The sequence below is a fragment of the Ascidia mentula genome, chromosome 2 (assembly GCF_947561715.1).
Source record: "Ascidia mentula chromosome 2, kaAscMent1.1, whole genome shotgun sequence".
Taxonomy (NCBI): Eukaryota; Metazoa; Chordata; class Ascidiacea; order Phlebobranchia; family Ascidiidae; genus Ascidia; species Ascidia mentula.
The window spans coordinates 7769365-7794677 of NC_138567.1; the positions used below are offsets into that span (position 1 = coordinate 7769365).

General features: G+C 40.0%; 5 protein-coding genes across 5 annotated transcripts; 2 read left to right on the forward strand and 3 right to left on the reverse strand.

Annotated features, from left to right (window-relative positions):
- Positions 1-301: 301 nt before the first annotated feature.
- Positions 302-2866, reverse strand: LOC145889860 (coagulation factor XIII B chain-like). The gene is made up of 6 exons (XM_082980907.1): positions 2711-2866; positions 2221-2391; positions 1980-2102; positions 967-1152; positions 578-764; positions 302-403 (listed from the first exon to the last, which is right to left on the reverse strand). The coding sequence occupies exons 4-6, from the start codon at positions 1010-1012 to the stop codon at positions 373-375; spliced, it is 264 nt and encodes an 87-aa protein (XP_082837033.1). The 5' UTR covers positions 1013-1152; positions 1980-2102; positions 2221-2391; positions 2711-2866; the 3' UTR covers positions 302-372.
- A 908-nt stretch (positions 2867-3774) lies between these two features.
- On the reverse strand, positions 3775-6588 carry LOC145889589 (sushi, von Willebrand factor type A, EGF and pentraxin domain-containing protein 1-like). Its single transcript, XM_082980567.1, has 7 exons — positions 6480-6588; positions 6239-6409; positions 5963-6088; positions 5418-5603; positions 4671-4853; positions 4132-4306; positions 3775-3938 (listed from the first exon to the last, which is right to left on the reverse strand). The coding sequence occupies exons 1-7, from the start codon at positions 6568-6570 to the stop codon at positions 3884-3886; spliced, it is 987 nt and encodes a 328-aa protein (XP_082836693.1). The 5' UTR covers positions 6571-6588; the 3' UTR covers positions 3775-3883.
- An 851-nt stretch (positions 6589-7439) lies between these two features.
- On the reverse strand, positions 7440-10367 carry LOC145889588 (E-selectin-like). Its single transcript, XM_082980566.1, has 7 exons — positions 10259-10367; positions 9880-10053; positions 9592-9714; positions 9058-9243; positions 8226-8408; positions 7808-7982; positions 7440-7573 (listed from the first exon to the last, which is right to left on the reverse strand). Exons 1-7 carry the CDS (start codon positions 10347-10349, stop codon positions 7516-7518), a joined length of 990 nt encoding a protein of 329 aa, XP_082836692.1. The 5' UTR covers positions 10350-10367; the 3' UTR covers positions 7440-7515.
- Positions 10368-12889: 2522 nt separating this feature from the next.
- On the forward strand, positions 12890-17847 carry LOC145890002 (sodium-coupled monocarboxylate transporter 1-like). Its single transcript, XM_082981049.1, has 11 exons — positions 12890-13094; positions 13299-13438; positions 13500-13617; positions 14246-14468; positions 14725-14865; positions 15123-15341; positions 15740-15842; positions 16467-16628; positions 16699-16867; positions 17230-17373; positions 17645-17847. The coding sequence occupies exons 1-11, from the start codon at positions 12890-12892 to the stop codon at positions 17845-17847; spliced, it is 1827 nt and encodes a 608-aa protein (XP_082837175.1).
- Positions 17848-18263: 416 nt separating this feature from the next.
- On the forward strand, positions 18264-22625 carry LOC145890003 (uncharacterized). Its single transcript, XM_082981050.1, has 9 exons — positions 18264-18345; positions 18738-18812; positions 18872-18928; positions 19149-19214; positions 19277-19585; positions 20144-20895; positions 21164-21395; positions 21534-22049; positions 22402-22625. The coding sequence occupies exons 1-9, from the start codon at positions 18264-18266 to the stop codon at positions 22623-22625; spliced, it is 2313 nt and encodes a 770-aa protein (XP_082837176.1).
- Positions 22626-25313: the final 2688 nt, after the last annotated feature.

Sequence of the window (25313 nt, forward strand, 5' to 3'; positions counted from 1 at the left end):
GATATTCCTTGTTAAAGTGTTTTACCGTAGCCTGTTTGACTGCCTCTGTAACCATTTCCACACTTTCGACTTACCACGAGCCACGAAAAATAATCGCTTTTTTCGTGTACAAAAATGCGTTTTTAGTCTGAGATTTTTTTTGCTGTTAGCAAACTACATCGATCATTTTTGCTTTCTAGTGATGATTTCCTACTAACGTATATCACGGTCACGTCTCGACCTAATCACATTGCGAACAAATTCAATTGTATGCATACTGTGTTATTGTATATACATCTAAAAACAAAACAATTAGCAAAGGTCACGTCAAGTAGATTCCAGTTCTTGTTCACGCTGATGGTCGACCGAAACCTATTTCCAGTGTGATTGGGCCTACTTCCGGCCCAAAAAGATGTAGTGATATCTGAAATTTAAAAGAAAAAAAAATAAGATCGGATACATTTGCAACGATCCGTGCATAAACGAGCAGAAAACTATGTCCATATACATTGAACCTTTAACTCTTCAGAAGCCAACGAAATGAGCTGAACTTTCCTTTGACTATATTTTCCAAAGTGTAATGCGAATAAATCCTTACTTGCAAGTAACTTTAAAAGGTGGAACCCAATTTCCTCCAGTGCAAGTAGCCGTTGAATCTCCCATCAATCTAAAGTTCGTGTCACACCTCATAGTTGCTACATCGCCTTCCTTCCAGCTCTTCCCAGCATTAACCAACCTTCCGTTGACAGGAGCCACTGGCTCTTCGCATACATTTTGAATGCGGCCTTGATAGTAAGTATTTAGGATTGTAGATTCTGTCTTTTTGTTCGTATGTATTTAAACGCATGGAGCATAACAACATAGTAAGCAACACCAAATGCTGGATCTGGATAGGGTATGAGGCCAAAACCACCAATGGTTCACCCACAACTGAAACATACAGCATTGTGCATATCTTTCATGCTGCAACTCAGGCTTTCCACTTACGAATACAGACCGGCGGGATGCTGTAAAACCTCCCATTCAAGCACATGGCGGAGACTGTACCAGGGTCCCCGATGTATCCAGGTTCGCAGGAAAATGTTATGAAGGTGTATGCCCGGTAAGTCTTGCCATCAAGCGGGGGTGGGGAAACCAATCCATTTGTTGGGACCCTGGGCGGTGGACACCCCTCTGCGTGAGAAGGATACGTGTGCCTGTTTGTTGTGTAAACTGCACTGATTATGAGGGCCAGTGAACAAACAAAGAGCAAGCGTTTTAGGACCTATGTTTGCCATACCGTGCTTCTTTCAAAGACTTATGCTCAAAGCAGTGTCTTGGAAATGTGTTTATCACCAAGAAACGCGCTTATTATGGACTTGCATGCTCGGTATTCTCATCCATACGTCTTTATTTTTTATCAAATACGGGTTATTAGTATTAAATGCGCAAAAGAGCTATAATAATCAATGAGAGCTGCAGACAGGGTGCATACACGCACTGTTTCGACCTGTAAGGTCTCATCGGTGCAGCTTTTGATGTGGCACTGTGCTAGCTGGTAGACTAGCAGGCACACAGATTTCCACTTTGTGGTACCTTTCGGTCAATCGTCGATATGTTGGGTACCTAGTTTGGTACCAGCTAGCACAGTGCCACATCAACAGTTGCACTGATGAGACCTTACAGGTCGAAACAGTGCGTGTATACACCCTGTCTGCAGCTCTCACGGGTTATTAGTGATATGGTTAGGTGCAAGGCAGACCAGCGAAAACAAATCGCTATTCGAACCGAAAAAATTCCATTATCCTTGCATAATCTACAATCGGGGACAAAGTTTATGAAATAAATGTTATTTAGTCATCAAGTTGCACTTGTTTTTGTCACCACAGCGATATACAAAAAACATACAATTTTAACGAACAATACAAATTTTACAGGGAGGTTACGCAGAAAAGTCTTGAGTTTTTTGTATTTGTTCGTAAGCTATTTTAGCGAAGGTCTTATGAATCTGATAAACTCACCATTGCATCTTTTTCCGTCCCCGTGGTAGCCTTCATTGCACACGCATGTGAAACCGTTGAATTTCGGTGTGCACTTTGCATTTATGTCACAAGGTTGTATGGTGGTTAAGCATTTGTTTTCCTCTGAAAAAATAGAAATCAGCCCGTGACATAAATCCTGCTGAGTTGCATTATTCGGTTGTGGTACCTTAACCTCGATAGACCCGAGTTTATCTGTCACAAAGAAAAATGCACAAGAAACCTTTGCATGTTGGATGGCGGTAGCTCCACTATTGGTTGTCACATGAGTTAACGGGCAGTCTGGTGACCTTGTAGCCTTCATCGCACTTGTAGGTGATAATGGAACAACCGCAGATTGACCGTTTGCAAATGGCAACCAGTCCGTTGCGAAAAAATATGGGATACGTGCAACCTTAAACGAAAAGTCTGTCTTGATCTAGATCAGGGGTTCTTAACCTGGGGTCCATGAACCCCCAAGGGGTCCGAGAAGATGCATTAAGGGGTCCATGAAACAAAATACAATTATTCCGAAAATCCACGTATTTTCCTCTTTCCATAAGGTTTCGCTGTCCACGAATTTTAATTTTTCGACATTTGCAATGTGTTTCTTGCAAAGGGGTCCATGGCTTTTCAAAGAATGTTTTAGGGGTTCATGATCCAGAAAAGGTTAAGAAACACTGATCTAGATCTACTTTAGATTATGTTGTTAAAATATATTCAAAAAAACTCACAATGCGATAATATTATGTCGAAGGGTGAAGCATTTGTCACACCTAACCAGCTTACTGTAAGGATAGTCAGAAAACAAATTGCAGCCCTCATTTTTGCTCAGATGATGCTGCATAAAGAAACACTTTACGAGATTGCATTTTACATATTTTCAAAAACAAAACATATATACTCCATTGGAAACAAAAGGTATCAACAACACGGAAACCTACAAAATTTATGCCTCATGTTGCTTTGTGGCATAATTATACGTTTCAACACAACGCATCACGCCAACTACAATCCGTATCTGAATAGTTTCGCAAGCTAATGCATGTGCAGCCTGCACACCAACTTTTCATTCCGTTTTGTTTACCGACGAATTGCCAACGTACACGTGATAGCCGGCGGCAGTTTTTGAAGTTCGGATTCAAACCCACATGTCAGTTTTTAGTTGGTAGAAAGCATTTCTGCAGAAAGATTTCATTGGCTCTGTCATGGTAGTGCAATTCAATTTTAACATTTTTTTCACTCGGATGCAAATTTTAGAGAAAAGTTTTGGAAATAAGATTTCTGTTATGTGTCTTTGGAGTCTGTGACGTAGGGGATAAACATCAAATTGATAGATGGTTAACCTCATTCTCCATTAGCAAGGAGCAACCATGCTGTCATCAAGTAAATTGTTGTCGCTTTTTTTACTTACTAATTCAAACAGCTCTGTAATATATTTACGTTCCACGTGGGCCTATGATAAGCAGTACGTAGCAAAAAAGCTCTTGTTATTCATAAATATTATTGACAGAAGAGCATTTTTGCATTGATACCATTGGTATGTTGATAGCTAAATGATCTCTGTGGGGCTAAATTTAAGTTTTAATGTAACTTGTTCAACTGCCTCTGTAAGCACATTGCGTAACCACAGACTCACTCAAAGTTACAGAGTACGAAAAATAATTACCCTTTTTTGGTCTGACAATTTTTGCTGTTACATGGATGATTTTTGCTTCCTGGTGATGATTTGCCTAATAACGTATATCATAGTTACGTTTCGCGGTAATTCTACTATGACATTGCAAACATATTCAAATACATGTATGCTGTGTTTATTGTATATACATCTAACAAGAAAACAAATAAACAAGTCAGGTCAAGTAGATCAAAGTCAGGACAAGTAGAACAGAGTTCTGGATGTTTGTTCACGGTAATGGTTGGACAGAACCAATGTCCAGTATAATTGCAGTTACTTCTGGCCTGCAAGAAAGTAGTAAATCCTTGATTTAAAGTCCAAGATATTAAGGTCGGAGGCATTAGCAACGAACTACGCATAAACCTGCAGTAAACTTTGTCAATATACACTGAACCTTCGGTTCGTTTCCAAACTCAACGGAAGTAATTGAAAATGAATTATCCTTGAAATAAAAATGTAATGCGAATCAATCCTTACGTGCAAGTGACGTTAAACGGTGGAACCCAATTTCCTCCAGTGCAAGTAGCTGTCGAATCTCCCATCATTGTAAAGCCCACGCCACACGCCATGGTTGCTACATCGCCTTCTATCCAGCTCTTCCCAGCATTGACCAAAGTTCCGTTGCCAGGAGCGACTGGCTCCTCGCACACAACTGAATAATGCACAAAACCAAACAGCATAATTGTTGAATAGTTATATTTTCTTTTTTGAGGAACACCATTCAGTATGACATAATTTTCAACATTTTGGTGAATCGTGATACACATAATTTATTTTACAAATTACGCGCACGCATGTTGCCTAAATTACCTTTTTGTGTTGATGAAGAGGATTTATCAAGTTTATATTTATTAAGTTTAAAATTTTGTAATTGAAAATCGAATTCACGCATTGGCACACATCACATGTTTGCTAGTGAGGTATGGATGAAATTACTGGCCACACTTTGGGCACCAGTGAGTTAAAATTTTGTTAAGTTGAACTTATTTTGTGGCAACTCATTGTATACAACATACCAACGCAATTAGGAGGTGGGTTGGAATAGGTTTCATCACTCTGACATTCAGAAACGTTTTCGCCGATCAGAATAAAACCGGAGTTACACGAATACGTCACTGTGTGACCAGCAGCCCATGCATATCGGCTGGAGGGGCTCATGGTTCCGTTCTCAATCGCTTGAGGTGGTTCACAGTGTTTGCCTAAAAATCATTCTTTGCATTATACCGCGGCGTAATCCGTTTCAGTGAGGTTGCCTTATCCTCAGACCGCCAGTCTCGTGGGCTGCGTGCAGTATCAGCAACAAACTGGTGGTTGGCTAATCCCATCTCATCCAGCGAAAGTTACAAACACATCGGCCGTGTTACTGTGTAACTAAAGTTGTAGGTTCTGCCTCTTTCGTTTGTATGTATTTAAACACATATCGCACAAAAAACAATAAGTAATGCGTAATCATCAGAGTCAATAATGTTTTTACAGTGAGTTGTAAACAGGGCCACTGTTTCGTCTTATAGGTATCATCATTGCAGTTATGGTGTGACTATAGCCTCCACAAGTGGAAGTCTTGCCGGTGACAAGATCGTTGTAAGTCACACCTTAGCTATACTGATGAGACCTTTTTGGTTAAAACTGTGGCCATGTATATAGCTCACTGTAAAAAAAACTATGGATTCGGATAGGTTATAAAGCAACTACATGTTCTCCCACAAATGAAACATACAGCAGTATGCATATCTTTCATGTTGCAATTCAGACTATCCACTTACGAAGGCAAACTGGCGGGTAGTTGAAAAAGCTTCCATACAAACACGTTGATGTTCTTCTGCCATCCACACCGATGTACCCGGGTTTGCAGGAGAAATTAATGATGGCGTATTCCCGGTAAGTCTTTCCATCACGTGGTGGTGGGGAAACCAATACGTTTGTCGGGACCTTGGGTGGCGGACATCCCCCTGATTAAAGCAAATAAGACTGCCAATTTGTTGTGTAAACGTTGTTGGTCATGGGGTTCCTTAAGAAAACCAGTGTTAAAAAGGACCAGTGTTTTTAAAATAACACCCAGCAAGGTTGCCATATCGTGATTTTTTATGATTTTTATGAGCAGTGTCTTTTATGAGCAGAAAATAGAACTGTGCTTATTTCCAAGAATGTTTCTCATCATTTATACGTGCTTATTTTTTCATCAAATTCGGATTATCAGTGATATGGTGCGGTACTAGGCAAACCAATGCTAAAAAAACGCAGTTCACCCCCGAAAAAAACATGTTTTGCCAAATGTTTTACAAAGTACTTCTAAAGCAGCTGCACTCACTGTCACACCTCCTTTTACCATCCCCATGGTAGCCTTCCTTGCACTCACATGTGAAACCGTTGAATTTCGGTGTGCATTTTGCATTTCTGTTACAAGGTCTTGTGGTGGTCAAGCATTTGTTTTCCTCTGAAAAAAAAAAGAAATCAGCCCTGTCAGTCTACAGGCTTTTCCTCAACACAAGTCTTACTGGGTTGCATTATTCGGTCATGGTCTCTTATAATCGATACACCCGAGTTTATCTAATTGCTCTGTCGTAAAGCAAAATGCACAAGAAACCTTCGCATGTTGGATGGCGGTAGCTCCACCTTTGGTTTTCACATGAGTTAACGAGCGTGCCGGTGACCTTGTAACCTTCATCGCACTTGTAGGTGAGAATGGAACAAGCGCAGAGCGACCGTTTGCAAATGGCTCTTAATCCGTTGCGATAAAATATTGGATAAGAGCAACCTGAAAAAAAAGTCTGCCTTAATAGAAATCTACTTCAGATAGTTGTTAAAAAATATCAAAACAAACTCACACTTCGATATAATAAAGTCAAGCAATGAAGCGTCCGCCACACCTAACCAGCTTACTGCAAGGATAGTCAGCAAACAAATTGCAGCTTTCATTTCTGCTCAGATGATGCTACACAAAGATTTTACATTTGTGTTATGTGATGCAGGAACAGATAAACAAAAAATACAAACTTTCAAACACACAACATATATACTCCATTGGAACAAAACTATTAACAACCCTGAAACTTACAAAATCTATTCCTCATGTTGCTTTATAGCATAATTTTACATTTCAACATAACAATCAACAATCTCTTTGTGAATAGTTTCGCAGCTAATGCATGTGCAGCTTGCAGAACAACCTTTTTAACCTTAAATTCCGTTTCGTTTGCCGACGAATTATACGTATAGCCGGCGGCAGTTTTGAAGTTAGGATTTAAACCCACATGTTAGTTTTTAGTTGGTAGAAAGCATTTCTGCAGAAAGATTTCGTTGGCTTTGTCACGGTAGTGAAATTTAATTTTAATAGTTTTTTTCACCCGGATGCTAATTTTAGAGAGAAGTTTATAAAATAAGATTTCTGTTATGTGTCTTTGGTAGGCTCCTGCATTTCGCTTTTGACTTCACCCCCAAAAAAATTTCAAATGAAAGCGTTGCTGTTGCAAAACTCTATTGTTGAGTTGGCCACCATTGTTTTGATGTTTTTCACACGTTGTCAAATTTTAATTTGCTTTTTTTGTTTTGGCAATGTTCAGATTAGTTTTTGTCTGTGTAATTAGGGATAGAGATCTTAAAATTTAAAAATCTTTCTAAAAAAGGAAATTTAATTTTCCTCAGCGCCAAGACCGTCGCCCCGTAGATGTTTTTAAGTGTTTCTAAAACTCGCATTAAAAATGCCGCTAAAGCTATCGTTACTGACTAGACCTATGGTTAAGTTTCAAAGTAAACGTTTCTATCTTATTACGTAGAACTAAGAAATATATGCATGTAATGTGTTTATTGTACAATCAAAACTTAAAGTTGTCAGGTAAATCGGTTGCTGTTGTGGATGCTTGTCTAAGGTGAAGGCTGCTGACCGGAACCAATTTCCATTATGGTGCGGGCCACTTCTGGCCTGCAATCAAATTAGGTTGGTTAGATTTTCTACATCAGCAACTTTATATACAAGTGACAAGTACGACGAGCTCCTTTACAAAGGTTAAACGAAGGCACTGGACTGCACAAAAAACCTGTAATCACAACCAACCAAGCACATTAAATCATACAGTTAAACTTCGTTAAACTCGGATGTAACAGGCTGAATTCTCATCAAAATAGTTCGTAAAGTTTAATGCGAATGAACCCTTACGTGCAAGTGACGTTAAATGGTGGAACCCAATTTCCTCCAGTGCAAGTAGCCGTTGAATCTCCCATCATTGTGAAGCCCATGTTACATGTCATGCTTGCTACATCGCCTTCCATCCAGCTCTTCCCAGCATCGACCAACGTCCCGTTGCCAGGAGCGACTGGCTCCTCGCACACAGCTGAATAATGCTCAGTTTGAATGCGACTAATCTTGTCATTGTACAGGTGTATTTGCATGCTTGTTTGTTAAGTGAATTTAATAGTTTAATTACTCCTAAACGACATTTTAGGCGAAAAAAAGAACACTAGTTTTGCCAAGTCCCGAAGCAGACTCCATAAATTCCAAAATGTTTTATGTTAACTTAATCCGGTCTTATGCTAGTTTATAACTCTTTCAGGTCACGACTTTTCATAAAACATACCAACGCAGGTAGGAGGTGGGTTGGAATAGGTTCCATCACTCTGACATTCAGATACTTTTTCGCCGACCAGAACGAAACCGGAGTTACACGAATACGTCACTGTGTGACCATCGGCCCATGCAAGTCTGATGGAGGGGCTCATGGCGCCATTTTCGATCGCTTGAGGTGGTTCACAGTCTTTGCCTAAAAACCAAAGGCCGTTTGTTTACTTGGAACAAGTTCACTGTTATGGTATTATTACATGCAGAAAATCCCATCACCGATGCGTCAGCACAAAGTCTATTGGTGATTTACTGGAAAAACTGCCAGGTACCCGCGCCAGAGGCGTATGAGTCACAACCAGTTGGTTTACCCATTTTACGATTTACTTTTACTGAAACCAATGCACCTGAATAAATGCATACAATAGTTGTTCGATTCACGTATAGACAGAAATAATGTCGAAACTATTTGGATAAAAATAAAATCTTTATAGCATGACTTAGCATTACAAGTCACATCCCAACCGGCTTGGTGTGGTTTCGTTGTAGGAAGGCTTTGAGCCTCGTGATGTGCAGGATTACCACAGCACTGTCAATATGCTAACTTGTAGCAATGGACGAAGAGAGTGGCGCATTAAGCTTTGTTTATTATTAGAGTTTTTTTTGTGTTTATTGCTTTTCCACAGTTCATGTGTAATGTGTCAATATCATGCATGAATAAACTGCCCACACAGTAAAGTTCCACAGCAGTCAACGATAAAACGAAGACGTATCTTTCGGGATAACTGCAATCTTTAGTCGCCTGTGTTTTGCTTTTTTCACATATACTGCGATTCAGGCTTTGTACTCACGAATGCAAGTCGGCGGGTTGCTGTAAAATCTCCCATACAAACACGTTGAGGATTCCCTGCCATAGACCCCGATGTATCCAGGCTCGCAGGAGAAAGTTATTCTGGCGAATTCCTTGTAAGTCTTTCCGTCACGCGGTGGTGGCGAAACCAATCCGTTTGTTGGGACCCTGGGTGGCGGACATCCCTCTGCGAGAAACAAACACGTCTGTCGGTTGATTGTTTAAATTTTGTTGGTTATCGTGGACCCGTAAGAAAACAAGGGATTAGTTTTTTTTAAAAAACAAGGTTGTCGTATCATGTGGTTTGAGTTTTAAAACTTGCAACCAGGACATAGAAACAAATGCGCAAAGGCTTGTTGCTGAAATTGCAAAAGGCTAGCACTGTCGGGCTAGAGAAAAGAGCTTTGTTGTTTTGGCTTCGCAGAGAAGCGTCAACGCGTTATTTGTATGTTTGTAGCTGCATTTGCCGCAGGGCTTACAAACCGTAGAAAACGACCTCTTACAGAGAAATAATAAGCTTATCTGCTAAACTCACTATTGCAACGTTTTCCGCTGGCATGGTAGCCTTCATTGCACTCACATGTGAAACCGTTGAATTTCGGTGTGCACTTTGCATTTCTGTCGCAAGGTCGTCTGGTTGTCAAACACTTATTTTCCTCTGAACAAAAAGCGAAATCAGCCATTTTTTAGCCAACATACGTTCTACAAGTAAGACTCTAGGTGGGTTACACATTCGATTGTAGGGCTATATTAATTATCTGATCACAATATTTATAATCACGGTGCAACAAACTAAAATCAAAGCAATAAATCACAAGAAAACCTTCGCACGTTGGATGAGGAGAGACCCAGTTTCGGTTCCGGCATGTGTTGAAGGTCATACCGGTTACTTTGTACCCACTTCTACACTTGTACGTGATAACGGAACAACCGCAAGGTGTTCCTGTCTTGCAAACGGCTCTCATTCCATTGCGATAAAAAACCGGATATCTGCAACCTGAAATGTTTCAAAAATCATGCATTTGCTAATAATATCATAAGGTTCACAAGCTTCGCAGCCAAGCTGGATCAGTCACTTTTCCCGACAAGTCGGAGCGAGAACTGAAAAATCAAGCTGAACTCATGACCCTGCTATTCGAAAGCATGACTTCTGTTACTAAAAGTATCATTTAGTTTACTTGATTAAAAGTTAAGAAACTTACAATACTGCCGGATTATGTTGAAGTAAATGGCGTCCACGACACCAAGTTCACCAACTGCAACTATTGCCAAAAAACAAATCACTGCCTTCATTTTTTACTCCAAGTTGCTAGAAATTAAACAAAAAAGTACAAAATTAATGCCACCTTGCTTTCTGTGACATACCACCAGACACAAACTTTCCGCACCAAACATTCAGATTTATTCCAAAAATTTTAACACCGAACAAACTAATCCGAATCTATGCCATCGTTTCGTTACCCTTCTGGGCTTTTTCATGAACTAACCACCAAAAACCTTTTCTGAGTGGTTTTAAGGTTGCAGATTTTTGAATAGGAACTCATCAAACAAGTTTTTTCCAACCTTAATCCTGTTTATTGTTAGATGAATCACCGAAGCATACGTGACACCCGCGGGCCGAATTGACATTCTTTAGTCAGTGCAATTTGAAATCCTCAAAAATTTGACCGAATGTGTTTTTCATGGAACTTGCTTGCTCATTTGTCACGATGATACATCGCAATTTTAGTAGAATATCGTGATGATGATGATAGGTAACCTCAAACTTACTTCCGAAAATATGAATATATATTTTCACCGCGTGCACCTTTTGCTGTGATGGCGGTGTGTTTTCGACTTGCTTTTCGCATTTCGTTTCTCCTCACCTCGCTACTTGATCAGTTATTTTCCTGGAAAAACGCCTGTTTGTTTTGCACATATTTTCGGCTCTCGTCATCTTGTAATCATGAAAAACAAGGTTTGCGCTGCAATCCCAATCCCATGGACATCAATTTCCGCGATTGCTGTATTTGTTGCGACGCAGTCAGGACCACACATCGGCTCGTTCTGTACCACTAAAGGAAGTTTTAGTTCGTTACGTTATGGCTAACGGACCCTTTCGAGTCAGCGTTTGTGACAAATAAAGATTCCGTAAAGCGTGGTTGGTTATCTTGTTTTTGCTGTCCAAACAAGTTTTTTTTGAGTGTTCTGTCGTTTATGTGGCAATTCGTTAAAGTATAGTTATCAACTCCAAATATTTTGCACCCAAGTATAAAACATTTATTTAAAAGTTGGCGACGCCGCGGTTGTTCGGTCTTTATTTTACAACATGCATAATTTCAACGTTAGCGTACAAGTCCTTTGTATAAGAAAGACTTCTCAGTTTTCTATTAGGATCAATAACGTGGTGAACTTTAACAAACACCTATTGGTTCGCTGCTATCGTCGTCACAACGTAAAGAAAGATTTGCATCAGTAAATTTCCATTCCCGTCACGCATGACAGACGATGCAGGCGAAGCAAGTCTCGTTGATTCTGTGTTGTAGAAATGTTGCGTTTAGGCAATGTGGGGTGAAAATTTCAGCTGAGTCACAAATGTACAGCTGTGATAGCGATGGTATATATTAAATATTCTCCGCGAACGTAGGAAAAAAACAAAAAAGGCATTAACTTAACTTATACGCATGTGATAGTTTTGCCAGATTGACCACAGTTTTGACAAGCGCTTGAATCTTTTCAACGGGTAAACTGTTTTAATTAAGAAGCATTGTTTTGCTCTGAACAGTCGGTCTGAATGCCGCAACAAGGATACGATGACGCAGTGAAACGGAAAGAGACATATATCCAGACATGCTTCCGTTTCTACAGAAACGAAAACATATTTTGCCTGCCAACATGTACCCTTAAATATGTACTCCCATTTTGTTAGAAACCGATTACTGGTTTAGACCAACCATAATCACAACTATCGCTTAACAATAGCGCACAGTGTGGTTTGAAATTATAGGGAAGGCAGTAGTACAGTGTAGTGTATAGGGAAGGCACAGATATATTTTGCCATACCTCAGCTTTGTTTTATTCATCTGTTTATAATACTAATTCCAGTACAGTTTTCTGTGTTTACTTGCAATTTCGTATTTGCAGAAACTGTGGATGCCCGTGCAGGCGAAATCGATTTTTCAGTGTGTTTTAAAAAAAACCAGCTGACTTCAATCAAAAACCTTCTGAAAGTTTCGAATTATTGACATATAATCGGAATAAATTGGTGTCGCTGGAAATAATGACAATGCTCAGTAGATGGGATAGATTATGGCGAAGTTATGTAACCAGTCTTACAGCAGTTTTATACATGATAATGATATTTGTTAAATATTCTCCGCGAACGTACGAAAAGAAAACAAAAACAACATATAACTTAATTTACGCATATAGTTTTGCCAGATTGACAACGGTTTTAACAAGCTCCTAAATTAATGTTTAAATCGTTTAAATTAAGAAGCATGTCATCTTAAATTTATTGTTATGCTGTAAACAGTCTAAAACAGCCAGGAACGGAAAGAGACAAATTTCCAGACGTGCTTCCGTTTCTAGTGAAACGAAAACAGATTTTGCCTGCCAATATGGAACCCTTACTTTTCTGTTTTCCTATTTTGTTAGAAACCAGTTTGGTTTATTTAGACCAACTAGAATTGAAACCATCGCTTGACAATGGCATATACAGTGCTGCTTGAGATTAAGTTTAGGATAGTTTCAAACCGGCCCAAATTTCAGGATATAAACGGTTGCTTACCACAGTTTTACATACGATATTTATTTTAGAAACTTTGTTTGGCGATTGTCCGGATTTGTGTACGATGAAGAAATCAGAGTCGTATCTGATTGTGTGGGACTATGTAGTATTAGCATTACTGTTCGTTTTTTCATCGGCAATCGGCGTATTCTTCGCAATACGCGACCGCAAGAAAGGCAAGACTTCCAACTACTTGATTGGGGACAGAAGTATGCACGCTGTGCCAGTTGCCTTCTCTGCTACCTCTGGCTTTATGTCCGCCATATCAGGTGAGTAAATATAATCACAGTACATTGAATTACCTATTTATCTAATATAGGGAATAGCGCAAACAACGACAAGGGCAATATATCAATAAAACTGCAATATGATATGAAACATATTTCCTAGATGTTTCCATGGCAAGGCACCATTACACCGAACCAAACCGTTTCAAATAGAAGGCGTTCATGTTATATCGTTTTGTTGTACAGTGATTGGCACGCCAGCAGAATTCTATCGTTACGGAACCATGTACGTCTATTACGTAATTACATACCTCCTCAACGCTGTGATATGCTCGTCAATATATGTGCCTTTATTCTATCGTTTGGGAGTGAGCAGCACTTACGAGGTATTAGAAACGCGACAATTCTCACGGATTGCATTGAGTTTGACGCCTGTGAACGTTTCAGTATTTGGAGTTGCGGTTCAACCGAACGGTGCGGCTCCTGTTTAGCGCGGTTTTCGTCATTCAACAAATCATGTATTGTGCTCTGGTCATCTACGCCCCGGCTTTGGCTTTAAACGCAGGTACGTAATGCGGTAGGTGCAAGCAGTCGGCAAAATTTTAAAATTTTAGCGTTGTGGCGGTGCACCTGCAAGTGCGACAAAAAAACAAATCATCATTTTTCTATTTCCAAACCTTTTTACAACAATGTTGTTGCAACTGAGCTCAATCAAAGAGTACTTGGGCTATCCAAATATACATTCAACTGTCCCAAAGGGCCATTTCTGGCGCGTAAGCCGATGGTCGGCAATCCCACTTTGGAGGGTCTTCATGCAACTCAGTTTACCAAGGGATATTGGTTTCAGATAACAAGGCTATAAGTATTGTCACAATGTCTTTTTATAAATGTATTGAAAACTGCAGAGAGTTTTTTCATATATTATTACTAGCAAATAATACAAACTAAGCTATACTGCACTGCACAATACACATAAAGAAATAAGTTTTTTTTTTCATTTTAGTTGTCATAAGACTTACAAAGATTTTGCATTTATTTTGTGCGGTTTAAACAGTGTGTTCATTAATGTGCAGGTGATCGTTAATAAACCTTTAGCCGTCAAACTACAAATTAGTTAGTTGCTTTCATAGCATCAAGGATGACCTTTTAGATACCAAAGTTCATCGTTTATTATTTGACACATTTAATTTCAGTGACGGGTCTTAATTTGTGGACAGCTGTCATGGTAACGGGTGCAGTGTGTACGTTCTACACGACCACGGGCGGATTGCGAGGTGTGATATGGACGGATGTGTTCCAATGTACTGTGATGCTGGCCGGTTTTATTGCCGTTATCGCACGCGGATGCGTTCTCCTTGGCGGTTTTGGCAACGTTTGGAAAAAAGCCGAGCGTGGAGGGAGAATCGACTTCGTCCAGTGAGAATTTTTTACATCTATTTTACTTTTTCTCGTCTGCTCGAGTTAAGTATTTGATCAACATGAAGGTAGAAAATCCAACTAAACCGTGCTACTTTTGCTTCTAAATTGCGTTGGTTTCCGTGCGTTTGATACATACATTTGTCATGGAAGTGGTCTAATATGTGACCCAAAATGATACTTTTCTATCAAAACCTTGAATATAGCATTTCAGCACTATGTGTTAAAGTTTCACCAAAACGATTCAACATTTCAGCTTTGATGCTGATCCTCGTATACGTCATGCGTTCTGGTACATGATGATTGGAGGGACTATGCATTGGGCTGGGAGATATGGAACAATGCACACCTGCGTTCAACGTTATTTATGCTGCAAATCTGAGGCACACGCTAAATAGTAAGTGGTTGAAAAAGTGATACTAATTTGTTGAAATGTTCTGCGAAAAATGTGGTTATTGTTGTTGAAACTGTTTTCGTATTTCCAACACAATTTGTAATTACGAATGACAAATAAAAATATATTGATACGTATTGATAACTATCTTTTCCAGAACAATAAGTGATGGAACATTGCACAGATGTGACAATGTTCCCGTTTTATAAACTTGCATCGCTACGTTTTTTTTGCTAATTTTAAAAAAAACTTGTTTTCAGTGCCCTATATCTCAATTTCGTCGGTATTATAATTATTGACGTCCTCGCCGGCCTGGCAGGTATTACGATCTACGCCTACTACTCGGAATGTGATCCATACACAGCTGGCTGGGTGGCATCAAGTGACCAACTTGCCCCTTATACAGTGATGGACATTCTGTCGCAATTTCCCGGTCTGCCAGGCTTGTTCATCTGTAGTGCACTTAGTGGGAGTCTTAGGTAAAAAACGTTTTTCATGCATCTTGACACAGTTGACAACTCCTGTATAGAATCGTAGGTCATTTGTTTGACAAGTTTTTCCTTGATATAACGTTCATCTGTTTAGTTGTTTTTTTGGGCAAAATACACATGATTTGATTTTTTTTGATTTTGATAAATATATTTCAATATATGCTAGTAGGCATAATCAGAATCACTTATTCAAATAGAATAAGTTGTTCAAAAATCGGTTATAAAGTATTTGTTGGTTGTAAATATGTCAGGAGATCCCGATAATACAGACTTTCATTTGACACAATTACCTTTTTTTTTTTTTCAAGGCAACAAAAAAGAAGTTTTTGTTAGACTTTGCTTTTATGTTTGCGTAAATTACCACGGCCTGCGATGTTTATATGTAGTTCGATATCTTCGGGACTGAACGCGATGGCTGCCGTAGCGATGGAGGATTTTGTGAAACCATATAAACGTCTCAACGCTCGGGTTGCTCTTCTTTGCTCAAAAGTAAGTTTATGTTATGACAAGTTGTAAATTTACACAGAACGGAAAAATTATGTAATTTATTCTATTGATCGGTTACTGAGCTGCTGTCACAGTTGTTATGTGGTCACTGTTATTTGTCAAACTGGTTTCAATTAATAACATTGAAGTCTTGAAAAAGCAAAAAAGGTTTAAAGATGTTATTCAAAAGAAGTTAATTCGGCATTGCTCATGGCACAACATTTTCGAAAGAGTTGATGCACAAAATATGGTGAAATATTTTGGAACGAATATGGTTGCATTAACTGCAAAAAGCCGGCGATTTAACTGCAAAAAGCCAGCGATTGTGATTGTCTTTCCTGTATTTATTTGTGCGCTTTCGCACTGCTTGAATGCAGTGGTGGGATTCAAATATTTTAGCATCCGGTTCTCTCACTAGCAGCATGCCATAGTAACCGCGGGAATACATTGCTCGAAGTGCAACATACGCCTACATATGCGGTTGTCAACAACCGGTTCGCTTAGGTCGTTCAATTCCAAGAACAGGTTCGTGCGAATCGGCTAAATCCCTCCACTGCGTGAATGTCCACAAGATACGCCTTTAATGCTTCTAATTTGGACGAAAGTAAGCTATTTTGCATTACAAAGCTTCTCGTGGTGGCATTCGGTGCGGCTTGCATTGCAACGGTGGTGTTAGCTGCCAGCCTGGGTGAAATATTTCAGGCTACCATGAGTATCAACACGCTAGTTCTCGGACCCTCTTTGGCACTTTTCACCCTCGGTTGGGGATTCCCCTGGATAAATTCATGGGTGAGATTATTTCGCATTTGACTATGGGACGGGAAAAATCGATCAGAGAAATTTCAATTTTTCCTTGTAGGGTGCGCTGGCGGGTTTGCTGAGCGGTGTGGCGGGATCAACGTGGTGCCTTGTGGGAAAGCAAATATACCCTCCTATAGAAGAGTATGCCAGAAGGTTGGAGCTTGTCACCACGGCATGCGAGTTCGGCAATACGACGGCCATGTTGAATGAAACGACAGTCGCCGTTGGTAAATCATCCAGCTAGAAATGTGGCTGTAATAAATGTAAAATGTGTTAATACTACTATAATTATCTCCACTATTGCATTGTTCGCTTTTTTTCTATTTGTTAGTGTGCTTGGATGTCCAAAGCTTTACTTTAAGTGATGCACACTTAATGCTTTTATCGCGGACAAAATATATGCTTGTACTTTACATTGCGAACCCTATTCAACCCCCACACGTGTTACACATAAAGCTAGCTTTGCAACCTTATTTCACCCAGGTTTTGTTCACAAAAGTCTGTGACGAAACCGAACAGTAAAAACAAATACGTGTTATTCTGTGAGCTTGGTTTGTTTGGTTTATTATCAGTGTGATTTATAATGCAGGAATGATCACCAATTCCACAATGCCAACCAGCGATCCCAGCAGGCCTCCAATCGCTGAGTTCTACGCAATAAGTTACACGCTTTACGGAGTGTTCGGTTTCCTGGTGAACATCATTGTCGCACACTTAGTTTCACTGTTCACAGGTTTCGCTTATTTCATATTACTTTATTAAACGTGCCGTATCAGTCTATATGTGTTAAATTCTTTCTCTGATTGGCACTCTTTTGTAAAAGACTGATTACTTGTATTCTTACATATAAAACTAAATTCTTCCATTGTTTTGTGTAGCTTGTAATTTACAAGTATTTACGTGACAAGACATAAGCTGTGTCAATGCAAGACCTTTTAACGACATGGTCTCTCCCACATCCATTAGCATCCTTTCCAATAGCTTTCAACAAAATCTGCTTGTAGGCTTTCAGGTACCTAAGCAACTGCCGCGGGGTGTGACTATCGCTGTGTTTGATTTTGCAATCTTCCGTTGGACTCCCGAACGTTTCCGAAAGTTTATGCGATTCGGAATCGATTACAGCGAAGAAGTCAAGTTTTCTATGGGAAAACTTCCTACCAAAGCCGAACCTATGGAAAAAATCGTCGATGACGGACAATCAAATTAGAGAACTGTGTATGTTTACTTTTGTATCTTGTTAAGGTTGCATATATTGTCGTTAGCTTTCGCGAAAATTGCTTCTAGTTTACTGCAAACTGAGTGCTTTTTTACCTGAAGCCGAGGCATCCACTTGTAAACAAATTTACAATCGTCCCGATGCATTTCAGCGTTTTTATTGGTAAAAAGAAGTAAATGCACAGGTTGCAGTGAGCAATTACCAGTCAATGCCCTTCGGGGTCATTAGGCGTTCATTAACGTTCATTAACGACAATCCCATTACATTAACCTTTCTTTGATTGCGACAGCTCAGGTAAGCTATTTGAGAAGTCAGCAGTTAAGCAGAGTATAGTTATAAGTTAGCTGAACAACACAATTAAAATAATAAAAGACCGTTGAGAAAGACAGCAAATACAACAGATGAACATGGGGTCTTTCTATTGCAAAACTAGAATCTGGTCGATGATTATCATTCTTCTGCTCATGATCTTGAATATTGAGGCACAAGGTATAGCACGAGGCGATATGTAAACCCTATTCCCCCCATAGGACAAAATAGTTAAACGTTGGCTTGAAAATATTTCACCAACACCGTGTTTTGCAGTCGTTCGATTTTGGGGTTTATGCTCACATTTATTTTCGAACAATAACATTTATTCCTTATTTTGCCACAAATGCAAATAACTTGAACTATCTTCATGCAAGTTACTTGGTTGTCGCCAAGTTTTCAATATAGTGCATATACTGTAATATTAGTGCCAACAGGACAAGCTTTTCCGCGGATAAAGCAGCTTTACATGATTGTACGTAGCAGTCGCACGAACAAAGGCAGAAAAGTCTAAAATACATAAACAGCCGAGGGCCTTGAACTTGTTCTTAACTGATCAAATTGCTTTGCAGAAGAATGTTACTGGGCTCGGTGCCAGATAAAAAAAGTCAACAACGAGTGTTCGCTTGTCAGAAGAGAAATAACAAGTGAGTTTTTTTAAGGAATTTTAATCCATATTGTCGCATTTATACCTTGATGTTTCCAGGTTGCGCCACTGGGGTTTCCACCAAGTTTTTTCGATGGTCAATTGCGGGAGGCTCCCGTAAGTATAGCAAGCAAAAACCTGCCATAGCATAGAAAGGTTTTATGATAGCCATATTGTTCCTAAAATTTCAGAACAATGCCTAAATGGGACTTGTTGTCTTTCCGGGGAAACACCTTCGTACGCTGTTTGCGTTCGATTCGGCAAGTATTAAAACCCAACAATAGAGGTTTATGTGGTTTGTTTGTTTGTTTGCTGTAACTACTCTGTTTTGTTTTAGGCGGAACGTGTCGGTGTAATAAGTTATCGGCTTTTTCGTGTCTCATGTCGCCGAAAAAGAAAACATGTAAGATTCCAGTGGTCCGATTGATTTACGACATAGCGCAAGAACTGTATTTTGTCCTTCAGGTCCAGGCCCCACGACAAATTCTCCTGAAACTACATTTGGGGTGGAAGCAACCACATTAAATGAAGTCTCCTTCGCCCCGCCTTCATCAGCGTCTTACCTCACCAGCCTCGTACCTTCTGAACTGGCGTCAACAGCGGCCCGTTATTTTACTGAAGGTAATCTTTACTCAGCATCGACAGAGAAAGATACGACAATATCATACGACTCGTCGTGGATATATGGACAGACAGAGTACAACTTAACAGAGACAGAAGCGTACACAGCAATTACATTTGAGCAAACTTCGGGTTATGAAGATTATTCATCAAGTAGGTTTCACATGTGGGAGTGGGATAATCGAAATTCTATACGTTTATGCCTTTAATCAATTTCGTTATATTTTCATAACCAAATATTTCTTGTCGTTAAATATATTCCATTATGAAAAGCAATGTAGAGCCAATAAATCATATGATTTTTTTGACACGGGGCCTGACGGCACTATTGGTTGAGCTTTGCTTGGCCTTAGTGTTTCCTCCTTGTTTTCTCCGTAAGGTTGCACTTAGTTTGGTGCCCAACGAATGACGGTGATTGTATAGTCACCACAAAGTGGAAGTCTTTGCTTGGCCGTTTGGTCAGCAAAGTCGTCTGATAGTCACACCAGCTGCACTAATGAGACCTTTGGCCATCTGTATACAGCTTACACACAATTATATTTCATTAGTTGTATCTGCCAAAAAGACGCATTTTCATTTTATTTGGTACTGACTGATTGTAGGAGAGACACCATAAAAATGTTTTGTTAAGAACAAATAATGCCCTAAATATGCTGCAAATTACTTCTTTTTCTACATATTAGCAAAATGAATTTCGTATTGCATCTATAGGTGGGGAAACCGTCGAATCAACAGAAGAAATCGCTGCAACGAGTGCGGAAAGTATCCGCGGTATTTTAAATTCCAGGCACAACACAAAAGTGTTACTGGCAGTCGAGGAGAATCTGCGCAATATCGGAGCAAAACAGGCGCTGAAAATGAACGGGACAAGATACTACAAGGATGAAAACATAGAGTTCGTCACAAGGCATCCGAATTGCTCCGAGCGCGCGGATTCGTTAAGTGAGCTCAGCTCGTTTCGGATCAATTACACTGTAGCCCCGCCCGAGACTTTCGGCGCATGCCCAGGTTACTTTATTATGGCTTCGCAATTTGTCGGATCCCGTTTGCTTCGCCGAAATTTCACTTCGGCAAAAGCACCCGAAAGCCAATGGGACGCCAGGAGACAGTTTTTACTATTGCCGGAAGAATCAAATTTCCTCACCGTTTCTGCATACTCCACCCACGACCTGACCAAGTGGAAGGGACAAATTGTTTTCAAAGCTAATTTATCCGTAACAAAAGTTGTCATGAACCAGTTTGCAGGCGACGTTGCGGAGCTGGTACCAGGCGAGAAGATATTTTTGCACAATGCCGACTTTGTATGCGGATACTACGACAACGAAAAGAGCAAATTCTCCACATACGGCTGTGGCAGAGTGGACAAGAACTCGGCTGATTCAGTCACTTGTTCCAGCAACCACACGACCGCTTTTGCCATCATGCTTTCAATCCAGGCAACTGTGGTTCCCCAAGGAGTACAGGTGATATGTAACTTGACGTACGAGTACTGGTGGTGTGTATGTTACAACCTGAATGTCTACATAAAAGGCACCCTTTTATAAAGGGGCATAATAGTGCCTGGTGTAAAGTATAAATAAAAAAAATAAATAATGGGCTCCAGATACAACATTGTTACGTGATGCTTTTGTCTTGTATTTCATGTGGCGTTAAGGTGATTTAGTGCATTCACGTCACACCTCTTGAAACAAATTTCTCCACAGTTTCAACTATGTTTTGTCGATTTTACAGATATGTTCCTACGTCACGCAGTCCTTGTCTGTGTTTTTCCTTTGCCTCACCATCGTTTTGCTGGAATATGGACAAACAGCCTCCAACTCGGATCGACTGGTTGTGCAACGAAACACAGCCATATCTTTACTGCTTCTTCACCTCACCAGCTTGTTTCATGATGTGGCGCTCGAAAACAATACCGCTTGTTTCATCTTGGCGGTGTTGTCGCACTACTTCCTATGTACAACAGGTGGCCCTTTTTCGTTTGTGTGGACACTGAATACAATCCGCCCAATTAAAAATGTCATTTCTGAACTTCGCAGTTATTTTAATGTTGGCGAGTAACGCCTGGTTCAGTCAGAAAGAGTTAAAAAAAACATTTTTTCAGGTACCTGGATGTTGGTCGAAGGAATCCGCGTCTTAATCGTGACCTCAAAACACGCGCTACTCTACAGAGCCAAAAGCACTCGCCACAAACTCATCACCAGCCTTCTCCTGGGCTGGGGCGTACCAACACTAATTGTGTTTACTGCAGTTGTTGTTGGAATACTCACTGGAACGTACATGGACCCTTGCTTCTTGTACAAAAAGCAACAGGCCGCAAGCGAGCTCAATCCACAGGCGGAAATTGACTGGGTCCGAAAATACGACAAATGCTGGCTGGCACCCGGGACCAATCTCTTCATTGTTTCTGTAATTGTCCCTATCGCCACCGTGCTCGGTCTCAATGTGATTATCACAGCAAAAGTAACTGTAACTGTCATCAAAATCAAGAATCGGTCCAAAGCGCTCAGGAACGAAGAAGAAAAGAACACCATTAGAAACAACGTGCTTTCGGCGGTGCGCGCACTGTTGGTGCTGATTCCCGTTCTAGGTCTTCCGTGGATAATTGGATTTTTTACAGGTGCCTATGTTTTGAAAAACGCTTGAAAGCTGTATGTTTTAAATTCCACCTTGCGGATACAGTACAAAACAAACCGATGGAACCAAAAAATATTCCCACTGTACGATCAATCGTTTGTTATTAGCGCATCAACTGAAGGGAATATGAAATAACGTCCTTGCTGTGAATCGTCAAAATGTTGGTAACAAAACTGCACGTCATCGAGATTTCCTGTCTGTTTGGGACGATTCCATTTACTGAATAACAATTTACACTAGTATCCATTTAGCTGCAGCACTTATACAGTGCCAATCGTATTGGTCAGCCATTAGTAACAATAACACTAATTAACTGTATGTTTTGCTATTCGCAGGTTACGGGGACTACGAATCGTCTGTCATAGTGATGTACGTGAACGCTACTGTCAACGGGCTGCAAGGCATGTTCATATTCGTTTTATGTTGCTTGGTGAACCAAGAAGTGAGAGCTGCCATCAAGTGTTGCAAACCTCCAGTCGGACAAAGCAACGCTACCAGCAAGGGAGGCCACAAACTGGCTACTTTGTCGCACACAACAAGCACTAAACGACTCACTTAGTTGCTGTCGAGTTGCAGCAATGTATGTGTCACACACTGGAAAGGATATAAGTGAACGATTAACTTGGTGTTTGGGGCTTTTTGATTGCGTCATTCATCTTTCTAACCATTAGCCGTTGAACACATTTGACCAAGTGTCAATTTTAAACAAAAAAAAACTGTAGCTCAAAAGTATCTGATGTTTCGTCTTTGTTGGCCATTAAGCTGATCAGCGATACCGCTATCATGACTTTTCACCTACACAGCGCACCGTGTTGATATGCTTGGTTAAAGCCAGAGATTTGTATATGATTGTTTCCCTCTCGCTAAAAAGCAAAACATGTTTTGTACGCGTATTTGCAATTTCTATTGTAGAGTGTAAAATATGTCCTGCTGTAAATAGAAAAACAAATTTAATGACTTTTGCAAGCTTTTCGTTTTTCAAGCAAGGCGTAATCTATGTGAAGTACAACCACCCATTTCAGAAATGTATATCGGCCAAACTGTGACCTAATTACTAAAAAGCGTTTTTAAAAGAGATTATTTTTTCACTATATAGTGCATATAATACGCCTTGTAAAACAGCGGCGTTTCCTTTACACATCAAAACAAGTAAATGACTATTATATACCACAATAGATAATATCTTCTAGGTTGTCCCACAATAGCAACCACACGGCCACGGATTTTCATCTCTATATTTTTCAAATACGTTAATAACAGACTTGAAGCGGAGTCATAAAATATTCATGTCATGAATGCCGTTCCCATGGTCAGTAAGGTACCACTTAAAAAAACGTTCGTTTGTTGCTTGCCAACAAACCACAAGTCATTGAGAAGGTGTCATATTTTTCAAAGTCAGTTTTCTTGGTCAGGTCGTTGACCATAGGACAGAGGCAGGCATTTATAATACATATTTAGATTTTACGAAAATACAGGCAAGAAATTTAATGCTATATGTGTTTATTGCCGTAAAGGTACAAAAACAGTTTGCGTTAAAACAGTAAAAAAAAAACAGCTTAAGACAAAATGTTGCTTCTGGCATAAATTCGCCACAACGTTGTTTCAAGCATAGTTTAGCGTAGCCTGTTATAGGCTAAGTTTTAAAATGAATCTGTTCTACATTGTATTCGTAAAACTTGCATGTTTTTTATTCCTATACCGTCGAACAGAAGTAGCAGGTAAGCACGCTGAAAACCATACTTCAAAATTTTGATTTATTATAGTTCAGCATACTCTTACAGGTTGCCTCGTCCTTAAATGCGACCCACCATTCCAAGCAAGACTCAAATGCTGTAAGTATAAAATTTCACGTTGGTAACGCAATAAAACCGAATACAGATCGGCCAAAAATTAACAGCAAAAGCGGCTTTGGTATCTTGCATTTTTACAGGTATATCAAACCTGGAACCCCAGAAGTCTGTATGCAATTTTACTGGAATCTGTAAGTAGATTGAATATTCGCTATATTTTCATAAACAAGGTATAAATAGTTTCAATAATTACTAATGAATAGGGTTTACAACATCGACCATCTTTTTCCCAGCAACTGAGCCAGGTTAGGGTTTTGTTTTAAGCGATTTTGTTTTGCTCAACATTAGTTATTCTTACACCAAACTCTTTGTATTATTCAGCTACATGTGGCTTCGGGGAGGTCTGCATGTCCACTGTTTCACCAGCGACAGCAAAACCAAAGGTCGCGGTTCAAACCAACGGAGGTGAGTATGTGACGAGTCTATCATGGCGCAATTCTTTGAAATAATCAGAACACAAGCGTATCCTATAAGCTTAACACATATGTTAATATTGTGCTATAGTGTCTGGTGTACTTTCCTTTAATATCACACACTTTGTCGAGCTACTACTTCAACCCTTGCAAAGATCATCAAACATGATGATGTGTTGTACTTCAATTTCATTTGTTTTGATTTACTCAGACTTTCAGATCCCAGACATTCCGGCCAATTACGAAATATCGAGCACTTCTCAATGTAAGTTATTTTTCGTTGAATTTTTTTTTTGACCACGCCGGGATTTGAAACCAGGATGTCCTGGGCACGAATACCGATCAGGTTTTCTTCTTGGTATATGGGTCGGGCGCTTGACCAATGCTGCCAATCACCCGCCTTTGAAGTTTATCAAAATATGCAGACGGAAAGTAAAGGGTGCCACCAAGTGGTTCAAGAATGTATAGTATCGCTGCCTATGTATTTGTTGCTGAACTTACCAATAACAACACAAATAGGGTTGAACCCAACCTTACATTTATATGGCAGATCCATGCAGCTTGGCTGCGATTTCGATGAACCTCACTTTTTATACACACTATAACCAATCCATTCCTTTGCTCCAGGTTGCGACGGTGATCAGTTGAACTGGAACGAGCTGACGTGTCCTGGTGATGAACCGATAACGCAACGTCCGAACCAGGAACATACTGGTAATTTGTTTTTGACGTTCGCATTAAACAAATTCGAGACAGGCAAATTGTTGTTGTAGCCGTTGCCACGTCGAGCGACGCATACCAGAAAACAGCAACTTCTGCAGCAAACACACATTCGAGAACCACCCATCACCCAACCGACAACGCCATAGCCACCACTGCATATCACGAAAGTGAAACTACGCAAGGTCAGAATGCAGCAAACACACATTCGGGAACCACCTATCACCCAACCGACAACGCCATGGCAACCACTGTATATCACGA

What these genes read in the sequence shown, in the direction of transcription:
- LOC145889860 (XM_082980907.1), bottom strand. Translation starts at nt 1,012, where the DNA reads ATGTGCTTGAATGGGAGGTTTTACAGCATCCCGCCGGTCTGTATTC. An exon ending in CATCCCGCCGGTCTGTATTC is followed by an intron (nt 765 to 966) that starts GTAAGTGGAAAG and finishes CTTACTATCAAG; the next exon opens with GCCGCATTCAAAATGTATGC. An exon ending in CCTTTTAAAGTTACTTGCAA is followed by an intron (nt 404 to 577) that starts GTAAGGATTTAT and finishes TTTAAATTTCAG; the next exon opens with ATATCACTACATCTTTTTGG.
- LOC145890003 (XM_082981050.1), top strand. Translation starts at nt 18,264, where the DNA reads ATGGGGTCTTTCTATTGCAAAACTAGAATCTGGTCGATGATTATCATT. An exon ending in TGTCAGAAGAGAAATAACAA is followed by an intron (nt 18,813 to 18,871) that starts GTGAGTTTTTTT and finishes TGATGTTTCCAG; the next exon opens with GTTGCGCCACTGGGGTTTCC. An exon ending in GTCGCCGAAAAAGAAAACAT is followed by an intron (nt 19,215 to 19,276) that starts GTAAGATTCCAG and finishes TTTGTCCTTCAG; the next exon opens with GTCCAGGCCCCACGACAAAT.
- LOC145889588 (XM_082980566.1), bottom strand. Translation starts at nt 10,349, where the DNA reads ATGAAGGCAGTGATTTGTTTTTTGGCAATAGTTGCAGTTGGTGAACTT. An exon ending in CAGCGGAAAACGTTGCAATA is followed by an intron (nt 9,244 to 9,591) that starts GTGAGTTTAGCA and finishes TGTTTCTCGCAG; the next exon opens with AGGGATGTCCGCCACCCAGG. An exon ending in CCATTTAACGTCACTTGCAC is followed by an intron (nt 7,574 to 7,807) that starts GTAAGGGTTCAT and finishes ATTTGATTGCAG; the next exon opens with GCCAGAAGTGGCCCGCACCA.
- LOC145890002 (XM_082981049.1), top strand. Translation starts at nt 12,890, where the DNA reads ATGAAGAAATCAGAGTCGTATCTGATTGTGTGGGACTATGTAGTATTA. An exon ending in GGGAGAATCGACTTCGTCCA is followed by an intron (nt 14,469 to 14,724) that starts GTGAGAATTTTT and finishes TCAACATTTCAG; the next exon opens with CTTTGATGCTGATCCTCGTA. An exon ending in TCTGAGGCACACGCTAAATA is followed by an intron (nt 14,866 to 15,122) that starts GTAAGTGGTTGA and finishes ACTTGTTTTCAG; the next exon opens with TGCCCTATATCTCAATTTCG.
- LOC145889589 (XM_082980567.1), bottom strand. Translation starts at nt 6,570, where the DNA reads ATGAAAGCTGCAATTTGTTTGCTGACTATCCTTGCAGTAAGCTGGTTA. An exon ending in CCGCCATCCAACATGCGAAG is followed by an intron (nt 6,089 to 6,238) that starts GTTTCTTGTGCA and finishes TTTTTTTTTCAG; the next exon opens with AGGAAAACAAATGCTTGACC. An exon ending in CCGTTTAACGTCACTTGCAC is followed by an intron (nt 3,939 to 4,131) that starts GTAAGGATTGAT and finishes ACTTTCTTGCAG; the next exon opens with GCCAGAAGTAACTGCAATTA.